Raw genomic sequence first — 11,315 nt, forward strand, 5'->3', positions numbered from 1 at the left:
TCACACATCAATTCTTCAGAGATGTTTTGTCCTCAACCTGTCTGATATACAGCTGATCCTTCCAGTGTGCAGCTACAGAATCCGTCTCTGCCAGCATCATCCACTGATTTTGGAATTTTTGGTTTATCTCTTCCGCTGCTTCGAGCATAACATCATATTCTTTGGACACCAGAAGGTAAACTATCATAGCTCTGTCCCTTGGTAAACAATGATAAAAGTATCTCACTGCTTCTTTAAATCCTTCACTTCTCTTTCTCTTCCATTCCAAAACTCCAAGATCTTGTTTTTCCATAGGCTCATAGCCATTGCAGAAAATCCACGGTTTAAGATGCGATGATTCCATGTCTTCATTTAGTTTTTCATCTCTGGATTTTGTTTGAGGATGTTCCCTTTCACTCTGGTCAAAATCATCTGTAAGCATAACCTTAAAAACCATTTTCTGTTTTTTTTCAAGGTATTCATAGATACCCCCGCTGTGTCCTGTGGGATCAAAATCAAAGATGCACTTCCACTCGAAGTCAGCGATGAAGGAAAAGCGATTGTGTATGTCCTTTAGTGACAGGCTTTTGTCAAGTGGACTGATCACAAGAACAGGATATATATCGCCCATCTGCGTGTCGCCATCACAGAGGAACATCCGGAGTTGTTGAAGCAAATTCATGCCTTGTGCTGTTTTTGCTGCATACTTTTCCTCAGCTTCTTTCCTTTGTTCATCAAGTGTTGACTTTATTTTCATGAACTGTGCAATATCAATACCCTCTTCACTAGGAGCACCCAATTTCAACCTGAACAGTTTTTGTCTTGAACCTTTTTCGCGTGGCTTCATGTACTGATCCTGTATGAAATACGCTTGATCCTTAACAAGACATGCTTTGGGTTCAATATCAATCTCAAGAACATAGCCACAGCATTCCTTGTTGTCAATGACATCTACATATTTCGCAGGATGGATGCATGCAGATGCAACATCATGCTGATCTGGAGGAAAGCACTTCTGTATTGATTCTGCAATAGTGTCTTCACAATCCTTCCGTTCCAGTGTTACACCCAATACTTCTCCATGTGAGTGACTGTCATCTGATCCATCATAGACTCCAAAGTGTACAGTCCCATTTGTTCGATCATTCATACAGGATGATGCAAATTTCATAGTTTCCCATCCAACTGTTTCAAGAGCAGAGTCTACATCTAAACCAACAAGTGCGATACAGTGGTGGGTTGGGTCGATCTTGTTGCCAGGACGTGTCTGTAGGTTTTCAAGAATCTTCCCTTTCTTGTACTTCTCTGTGCAGCCTGTTTTGGTGTCAAACTTTCTTGCATATTCTCTTTCTCGTAGACTATGCTCTTCCGTGGCATCTTCATGTGATTCTGTCTGTGGCTTGCCACACTGAATGTATTCATCCCTTTCCAGGATGATGGTCTTTCTTTCTCCAAATGGTAATTCTGGGAATAACTCTTTCATATCCGTTTTATCCAACTTGAGAAATACACGGCCGGTGATTTTCTGCACTTTCATTTGTGTGAGGACGTCGTCAGTAATATTGTTTTTCTTGAGTAGTGGGGTCAGAAACTCACAAAGCTGGTCTATGTCTAGGTTTCGGATGTGATCCACTTGTCTTCCTTTGCTTGACTCCGTTGCTGGAAAGAGAATGAAAACTAAAAAGAAGCCACACTATATATGTTATCATGGGACTGTTTGAGTAGTTTACTAATTTGTGAAAAAGAATAAACAGGAATAAGGAAAAATTGCAAATGCGAAAGCTGCACAAACAGTTCACTAACATCAACCCATTACAATTGGCACTTCATACCCATAACTATTAAAATTAAAGCTCTAGTTAAGGACAAGTATTACGCACCCAGTAACCGTTGTTTCTATTCTAACATAGCAATTTGAACAAAACTCGGGTATTCCTAACAATGATGTAACATGTACACCATTTCAGAATAGATGATGACTTGAAGAGTTCCGGATTGAAGCGTTGCTGACAACCCTTCGGATGACCGTGGACAAAATTATTCATTAGAGGCATCAGAAGACTGAAGACTGAGCCTTCCCAGCAGAAACTTCCAATGACGTTAAACATTCTGCTAGAAATATACAGAGAACTAGCGTGTTGTTTTGGAAGGCATTTTGGTGTGTGTGCCTTGTAGCATTCTTCTGCTTCCTAAGAAAGTCAACTCTTCCACCACAATCTCAGTCCAATAAGAAGCACTGCCTCTGATGTGTCAAAACAATCGGCAGCAATCGTAGTACGACAATCCAGTTCGGACAGCGGTAAGAACACATATGAAGAATAGACGTAGGAAGACTTCGTGTTTATGCTAAAATTGCCCATAAAAATACATCATAAAATATTTGATCAAGTCTGGTTAGGTGTATAACAAGATATAGTATACAATTTGCCTCTTAGATTGTTTGAGATCGTATATAAGGTTTGAAATATGAAAATAATTTGAATTGACCTACCTGCCGCTTTGTGCCACCTTCCTGGTGATTTCAGCATGTCCGCCAAATGAGGTTGGGTGCGCCTCAGCTGGGACAGAAAGACAGCATAGACATCATCTTCTTGCAGTTCCTTGGTCTGGAGTATGTCTAGCAGTCTCCTTGCTTTGTCTTTGCGTGTTGTTTCATGCATGATTCGTTCCTTGTCATCTTCAGTGAATACATGGTACTCGTATAGGTGATGGACCAAGTCTTCCGCCTCCAGCTCTTCATGGAGGTCGCTCTGCTTCTCTTTGATCTTATTCCAGTCGGACATACGCATTGTCCTACATTAAAACATGTGTACCTATTTAGTACCAGCAAGAATATACATCTAAGCCTCTCCATTTAAGCAGGTTTGGTAATAAAAACATTATACAGACAGAATCCACTTTTATGTCACTTTTACTTCGATGTTTGCTTGTTTGTTTGTTGTTTAACGCCTCACTCAGCAATATTCCAGCTATATGACGGCGATCTGTAAAATAATCGAGTCAATCCAGTCCAGACAATCCAGTGATTAATATCATGAGCATCGATCCACGCAATTGGGATCGATGACATGAATCGACCAGGTCAGCGAATCTGACCACCCGATCCCGTTCGTCGCCTCTTACGACAAGCATAGTCACCTATTACGGCAAGAATGGGTTGCTGAAGACCTATTCTACCCTGTATCTTCAAGGGTTTTACTTCGACATTAAGGGGCATCGATTAAGGGGCCTAGTGATTTTAAGGTGCTGAGTTATCTTGTTCAAAGCAGCGCCCCTTAGACAGGATCTGCTGTTCGTCGGTTCGAATCGCAGGTTATGTTTTCTGGGTTTTTGTTGTGCTTTACCTTGGTTTCCCCACTTTGGTTTTTTTGTCTAAATAATAATTACAATTAATAATTGTATTACAGTGTATATGATTCGGCCGCAATTTCAGTCTATATAATCAAGAATGTCCTCAAACTTGGAAACTATGCAGATCAACTGTGGTAATTATACTCTTCAAAACAAGAAACGCAATACGGATATATTTGGCCATAAAAGCAAAATTAGCGGACCAAGAGGTGCAAAATGATGTGGTTTAATGTGTTATAGTGTCAGTGACAATTTCCCGGATCAAAATGATCACAACAAGGACATGCAAACCATTAGTTGGGAAACACGTGCGATTCGGAAAAACGCACCCAGAGCATTAACAAAAGGGCCATGGAGCTGCAAGCACTGCACGTACAGCATGACTATGAACGCTATGAAAGTGCAGGGTTTTTTATTGCTTGTCATGTGCGTCATCAGTGACAGTTCAACAACATGCCAAGATTAACAACGTCAAAGGCCGCTTGCAGACAGGGGAATCCCGAGCAGCTGTAGCCTGGGTTTTCAATGTAGCACCCAGCACCGTCACAAGGCTATGTGATCGGGTTTAACAGCATGGGTCAACACGTAAACGGCCAAGGTCGGGCCGACCAAGAGTAACCACCCCCGCCCAAGAGTGCTACATCCGACTGCGCCACCTACGTGAAAGGACGACCACAGCCATCTCAACCGCATCCCAAATACCAGAACTGCGCAGAATCTCGGGCCAGACCGTACAGCAGCAGGTCTACGAGCAAGACGTCTAGTTCGATGCGTCATCATATTTAGTCGACAATATCGTCAACAACGACTGCATTAGTATGGCCCCAAATGCGATGGAGAGTTGTCTGGTTAAGCGACGAATCAAGATTTCTTCTCCGTCGAGGGGATGGAAGAGCATGGGTTTACAGACGTCGGGGAGAACGTTACGCCGGAAACTGCGTACAGGAAGTGGACAGGTTTGGTGGTGTAGCGTTATGGCCTCATCATGGCAGGACAGGTTTGGTCCATATCCAGGACAATCTTACGGCTCAATGATACATCAACGAAATTTCCCTACCACACGTCCTCCCAATTGCAGCAAACGGCAACGGTGTAATCCAGCAGGACAACGCTCGACCGCACACAGCACGGATCACAAGAGCCTATCAACACAGCAACAACGTTGATGTTCTCCCCTGGCCCCCCAGATCCCCGCATTTGAACCCGATAGAGCACCTGTGGAATTAATTGGAAAGACGGATACGCCGACGTCAACCCCAACCCAATACGTTTCAGCAGTATGCTTTTGCGTTGCAGGCCGAGAGGGCTACCATTCCCCAGGATGTGATTCGCATACTTGTCTCTTCCATGGGCAGGAGATACCAGGCCGCTCTCGATTCCTACAGGGGACATACGCGTTATTGATGGTAGCTGACCTTCACCTTGGACTTTTCCTATGAACTGATGAATGAGATGACCTAATCACCAAGTGTTCTCTCCACAACATTTTGGCTCAATACCTTGAACGGTTCCTCGGTTCCTCGTATAAATGTATTTTTCGTCTTTGCGTTTCTTTTCTGAAGAGTATATGACAGTTCTGTGTGGCTGTTGTTTTCCAACACCAGCATAATAGATTGTGTTAACATTGACAATAACAACTGAGGAATGCGTACATGTTTTAATGCTGAAAACAGGATAACTGATATTAACTTCCTCATATGACATGATCAAATTCAACTTCCTTGTGACACTATTCTTCAGCAAATGTTATCCTGAAAGGTTTTTCTTCTATTTCCAAAATTCATAGATTAAATAATCTACAAGGATATATATATATCATCTCTAAAGGTGATCGAGATGATAGTGGGTGGGTGTTTTTCGCAGATACAGCAGTATAACAGGGAACACCAGAAATGAGTTTCACGCATTGGACCCATGTAACGAGTCGAACCCCGGGTCTTTATTCACTGTCCCATGACAAAACTAAGCCAGACACGTTTCAACATGTATATACTAGTATATCCTTGCACATTGGGATTCTATGACATCACTATTAGTGTCTTTACCATTTGTACTGGTATTTCGATGTTTTAAATTGCGTTTATACTCAACAAACGTATCCATAACAACATGCGGACCACAATCAGCAAGTGGGCCTTTGTTCACATACACATAGTGAATAGCACCTGGCCATATTGTCTGCTATTGTATGGTGTGTGACGTGGCAAGTTTATAACCAACAACATGTTTACGTTCAACGGACCTGTTCAACCAGTTATAAATAGATAGACTATTGAGAGTCTATTCAGGTCAAACCCACCCCGAGTAATAGCTGTCGGAACATGATTTGCCTCGGTCCAGCCCGATTATTCCGTGTATACACACGTACATGCACCTAGTGAGAATTGTCGCATGTCAAGTGTTTGAGAAATGTTTGGACTGGGGACACCACGGATATCATCGAACAAGTCGACCTCTGGTTTGTTTGTGTGTTGTTTAACGCAGCACTCGGCAATATTCCAGCTATATGAAGGTGGTCCGTAAATAATCGAGTCTGGACAAAACAATCCAGTGATTGACACCATGAGCATCGGGCCACGCAATTGGGATACGATTGGTTGGGTGGTTTGTTGTTTAACGCCGCACTCAGCAATATATTCCAGCTATAAGACGGCGGTCTGTAAATAATCGAGTCTGGACAAGACAAACCAGTGACTGACACCATGAGCATCGGGCCACGCAATTGGGATACGATTGGTTGGGTGGTTTAGTGTTTAACGCCGCACTCAGCAATATATTCCAGCTATAAGACGGCGGTCTGTAAATAATCGAGTCTGGACCAGACAATCCAGTGATTGACACCATGAGCATCGGGCCACGCAATTGGGATACGATTGGTTGGGTGGTTTGTTGTTAAACGCCGCACTCAGCAATATATTCCAGCTATAAGACGGCGGTCTGTAAATAATCGAGTCTGGACCAGACAATCCAGTGATTGACACCATGAGCATCGGGCCACGCAATTGGGATACGATTGGTTGGGTGGTTTGTTGTTTAACGCCGCACTCAGCAATATATTCCAGCTATAAGACGGCGGTCTGTAAATAATCGAGTCTGGACCAGACAATCCAGTGATTGACACCATGAGCATCGGGCCACAAAATTGGGATACGATTGGTTGGGTGGTTTGTTGTTTAACGCCGCACTCAGCAATATTCCAGCTGTAAGACGGCGGTCTGGACCAGGCAATCCAGTGATTGACACCATGAGCATCGGGCCACGCAATTGGGATACGATTGGTTGGGTGGTTTGTTGTTTAACGCCGCACTCAGCAATATATTCCAGCTATAAGACGGCGGTCTGTAAATAATCGAGTCTGGACCAGACAATCCAGTGATTGACACCATGGTCATCGGGCCACAAAATTGGGATACGATTGGTTGGGTGGTTTGTTGTTTAACGCCGCACTCAGCAATATTCCAGCTCTATGACGGCGATCTGTAAATAATCGAGTCTGGACCAGACAATCCAGTGATTAATAACATGAGCATCAACCCACGCAATTTGGATCGATGACATGCATCAACCAAGTCAGCGAGTCTGACCACCCGATCCCGTTAGTCGCCTCTTACGACAAGCATAGTCGCCTTTTAAGGCAAGAGAGGGTTGCTGAAGACCTATTCTACCCCGGATCTTCACGGGTCCGTCCTCTGATATTCGGAGTGACACAGGCTATGCTCTCACTCTATATTTTGTCCATGAGAATAGTCATGACATACACGAAACTAGAGCCTAGAGGCCCTGCTTATGGTTTTGCATACAGAATCACTCAATGTACATTTACAAACAGTATCTTGCATACAGTAATAGCCTGTAGTGACTGCACCGGAGCTGTCGAGGGTGGTGTCTGATCAGTAATACAAATTGTGATCAGTACCACCCATTACAGCTAGTTGCGCAGATCGAAGAGTAAATGTGATATGTTTAAGTTTTCATAAATGTTTGCATACTTACGATTCCTAACTGTCTATCCTGCTACAAGTACTATCTAGTTATTACGTAATAGGCTTCCTCAATTGTGATCCGGCAGCCATCTTGTTGTAACAGGCGAGGCGGGATGAAAAAAGACTAAGTTGACTTCTCAGAAACAGGGGAATTCCCGGAATTACAGCGCATGCCTGGCTTGTACGCACTAACAATGGGTAATACATAGTAATGTGGTATTGCCTTTCTGTGACATGTCTGAAGTCTAAAACGCCATTTAAATGGCAGGGTACAGCATTGATTTCATTTTGAGCCACCATACACCCCCCTTAACGCAGTCTAAAGTGAACACGTCACGAGTTAAGATATTGTATGTGTTGTTTAACGCCGCACACAGCAATAGTCCATACACGTGAATGCGTGTGTTCCATACAGGGTTTCAGACCAAGGTCGTATCGGCCTATATGTACGGATAACAATATGCACGATACCGTGGAGGAGGATGTCGAAAACGCATCACATACGCATCACAGCATACATGTACAGTCTAACATTCATTTATAGACGTATTTCCCTAAAATATATTGTGCCGTACGTAAAAAATATCCCACAAATGTGCTCGCTTATGGTAATTATTTGAAATATATATAGTAAAGTTGCAACTAAAATAACACGATATTGGAATATATTATTACTTATAAAATAATAGTTTACGGTATAATTCTTCCGATCATTGCATCATAATTCTTTAGGTAATATCATTGGGTAATGTTTAACCCAATAAAAGTAAATTGGTGGAAATCGTGGGTGCACCTGACAGTTAGTTCAGGCTCAGTTTACGAGAAACTACACACAGTAAACTTAATCCCTGCATATAAATCAATGGATAGCAGAACTGGAAATACAACTTAAACAGTAAATCATCACGCCTAGTGATGTTTTATCTCAAATTTTAAATATGTATTGACCAAGTTTGTTATTATATTAACTGTTTACCTTACTGCTGAATGGTTACGATTAAAAAAAGAATTCTTCTCATTATACTCGATTATCGACATCACTGTCCCGGAACGCTTTATGCACAACATAATAAACAACAATTGCACAATGAGCGGAATACCTGCTCTGACAACACAAACACAGTGGTGAGCGGACCTTCCAGCTCAGGCATACAGACGTTTCCCACGAGAGGCACATCCTGCTCGAGGCCGTCCCTACACCAGCGCTCGGACTACCAAGCTTGACTACCACCCTAGTAACAGCGTAATGGTAGCACATATCTGGGGGGGGGGGGGGGGGGGGGGGGGTGATGAACCGACACAGCTCAGGGGATGAACAATTAAGACAATAAATGTCATACTATTAATAATAGTAATTAACGGGAAGTGATATAGCAGCCCAGGTTGGCTGTCAGTCAATATACAATAAAATGTTGGTGAGGATTAGCGCCTAAAACGTAATGAAAAATTAAGTTTTTGGAGACATGGCTACAGGGTAATTAGCCTTTGGAGTCAAATGTCAAATGGTAGTCAAATGGTAGTCGTAAATCAGTCGCTATAACAATACTATAGACATACATGTAAAACAACACAAAAGTCTTAACAATTGTTTATTGACCTGTCTGTTCGAGAGCACCAATGCTGTGGTGCATATCTAAAATCCATTCAGTACTCTAACTTACTCTAGTTTTGCCAGTATTTCTATATTAAAATAATAAGGAGTACGTACTCCTGATGCTGAAAATTATCTGCAGCCTCGGTCATGCATATCATCCCACAAGTTTAGCCTCGGGGTGACACTTTTCAATGTCTGCACAATGGAACTCATAGAATAACAGATCTAAGTCAAAGCTAATATCCTGTCGTCTGCAAAACCCGTAGACCTGGTGTGTTCCGGCCTGCGTCATAACTTGAACCTCCCGCCATCGCTCCAGCCAGCTGAGCGAACAAGAACAGATAAGTTTGTTTTCCTTCAAGTTGATTGCGGTCAGACGTCCGAGGTGGCAGACGACACTGTAGTTCAAAGTCTCGAGGGAGTTGTAGGCAAGGTTAATAAATCCAATATTACTTGAATTCACAAACGTTTGGGTTTCAATTTCAGTCAAATTGTTATTGTTCAGAAAAAGAAACTCCAGTTTCGGGAGATTGACGAACGTTCCATTCCGCATCTTGGTCATCCGGTTGTGAGAGATACTCATCATTGTCAGGGACTGGAGATCGGAGAAGGCTCCTGGCGCCAAGACACTGATGTTGTTGGAGTCAAGTCGGAGCTCGTGAAGATGCTGCAGACCACGAAAAGCAAACTGGTGGATGTTCGTCAGAGACGGGTTGTGCTGGATCTCGATTGTTATTGCATTGACTTTGGAGAAGGCGTCAGCAGGAATGGCGGTGAGGTTGTTGTAGGACAGTCTGACCTCATGATACATTTTAGGAGAAGGGGAGAAGGACGGTATCTGAAAAAAGTATTTCCAGACATGAGTTCCAGCTTGATATTCATTTCCAACATGAACATAGTCTAAATGTGTATCAGTCACATCCATAATGGACTTTGTTTGTTTGTTTGTTGTTTAACGTCGCACTCAATTTATTGATAGTTTGCATATTTGAGCACGTGTGTCCTATTCTGGACCATCTCCCGTGTTGGTGTCGTGAACCACCTGGACAATCAGCTTGCTGAAGTGTGGAAAGCGCACTGTAGCTTGGTTAGTTGGTTTGTTGTTTAACACCGCACTCAGCAATATTCCAGCTATATGACGGCGGTCTGTAAATAATCGAGTCTGGACCAGTCATTGACATCATGAGCATCGATCCACGCAATTGGGATCGATGACATGAATCAACAAAGTCAGCGAGCCTGACCACCCGATCCTGTTAGTCGCCTCTTACGACAAGCATAGTCGCCCTTTACGGTAAGCAAGGGTTGCTGAAAACCTTTTCTACCCCGGATCTTGACGGGTAATGATCTGTCTTATGTGGAATCCGATTAGAGAGTGACTTTAACGCAGGTTTAAAGCCGCTTTGAACAATATTACGTGTCAGCTAGACGTGGGAAGAAAATCCCTGAGTGGGAATTCTAATAGAAATATTTTTTTATCATTTTGTGACCTTCCATGTTTAGGAAACATCTCTTTTCATGCACATATGCAACAAGCTTACTTTGGTGAGGTTCTTCCCATCGCACCTGATGGCGTAGTCGTCGCACGTGCATGGTGGTGGCGCAGGGCAGGGGTCAGATGCAGACACCAGAAACCATGGCAACAAAACAAAACCCCAAACACTGAGGACCATTGCAAGTTTGACTGTTTACAACTCCAGATTCCAAATGTTTGTTCCCAGACAGATTATCAGCAGTTCCGACCCTCGCATGTAAGTGTCACCTGACAATGCAATCTAGAAGTCACACGACCGATCATTTGATATTCTGGTGATTGTGCGTGGGCGGTTTGCCTCAGATTTTATATTGGGATTATAAAAATATTAATAGTTCATTTCCTTGGCCCTGTTCCACAAAGCGATCATAGCGCTACGACTGTGGTAAGCCTGTGATAAAGTATGGGAGTTTCGATCATCTTAGCGCTACGACTGTGGTAAGCCGGTGATAAAGTATGGGAGTTTCGATCATCTTAGCGCTACGCTCGCTTTGTGGAACAGGGCCCTGGGTGTCGTTGTACAAAGCGATCATAGCGCTACGACTGTGGTAAGCCGGTGATAAAGTATGGGAGTTTCGATCATCTTAGCTACGACTGTCGTAAGCGGGTGATAAAGTATGGGAGTTTCGATCATCTTAGCGCTACGACTGTTGTAAGCCGGTGATAAAGTATGGGAGTTTCGATCATCTTAGCTACGACTGTCGTAAGCCGGTGATAAAGTATGGGAGTTTCGATCATCTTAGCGCTACGACTGTCGTAAGCCGGTGATAAAGTATGGGAATTTCGATCATCTTAGCGCTACGACTGTCGTAAGCCGGTGATAAAGTATGGGAGTTTCGATCATCTTAGCTACGACTGTGGTAAGCCTGTGATA

General features: G+C 43.2%; 2 protein-coding genes across 2 annotated transcripts; both read right to left on the reverse strand.

The window, feature by feature from the left end:
* Positions 1-2: 2 nt before the first annotated feature.
* Positions 3-7,454, reverse strand: LOC124147029 (sterile alpha motif domain-containing protein 9-like). The gene is made up of 3 exons (XM_046517626.2): positions 7,324-7,454; positions 2,471-2,772; positions 3-1,638 (listed from the first exon to the last, which is right to left on the reverse strand). The coding sequence occupies exons 2-3, from the start codon at positions 2,766-2,768 to the stop codon at positions 8-10; spliced, it is 1,929 nt and encodes a 642-aa protein (XP_046373582.2). The 5' UTR covers positions 2,769-2,772; positions 7,324-7,454; the 3' UTR covers positions 3-7.
* Positions 7,455-8,889: 1,435 nt separating this feature from the next.
* On the reverse strand, positions 8,890-10,676 carry LOC124146984 (slit homolog 3 protein-like). Its single transcript, XM_046517572.2, has 2 exons — positions 10,449-10,676; positions 8,890-9,745 (listed from the first exon to the last, which is right to left on the reverse strand). Exons 1-2 carry the CDS (start codon positions 10,578-10,580, stop codon positions 9,062-9,064), a joined length of 816 nt encoding a protein of 271 aa, XP_046373528.1. The 5' UTR covers positions 10,581-10,676; the 3' UTR covers positions 8,890-9,061.
* Positions 10,677-11,315: the final 639 nt, after the last annotated feature.

This window comes from Haliotis rufescens, unplaced genomic scaffold, assembly GCF_023055435.1.
Source record: "Haliotis rufescens isolate VD_foot unplaced genomic scaffold, xgHalRufe1.0.p SCAF_1, whole genome shotgun sequence".
Lineage (NCBI taxonomy): Eukaryota > Metazoa > Mollusca > Gastropoda > Lepetellida > Haliotidae > Haliotis > Haliotis rufescens.

Coding starts and splice junctions, on each gene's coding strand:
- LOC124147029 (XM_046517626.2), bottom strand. CDS start 2,768: ATGCGTATGTCCGACTGGAATAAGATCAAAGAGAAGCAGAGCGACCTC. Junction 1,639..2,470: donor AAGGTGGCACAAAGCGGCAG/GTAGGTCAATTC, acceptor TTCTCTTTCCAG/CAACGGAGTCAAGCAAAGGA.
- LOC124146984 (XM_046517572.2), bottom strand. CDS start 10,580: ATGGTCCTCAGTGTTTGGGGTTTTGTTTTGTTGCCATGGTTTCTGGTG. Junction 9,746..10,448: donor ATGGGAAGAACCTCACCAAA/GTAAGCTTGTTG, acceptor TACTTTTTTCAG/ATACCGTCCTTCTCCCCTTC.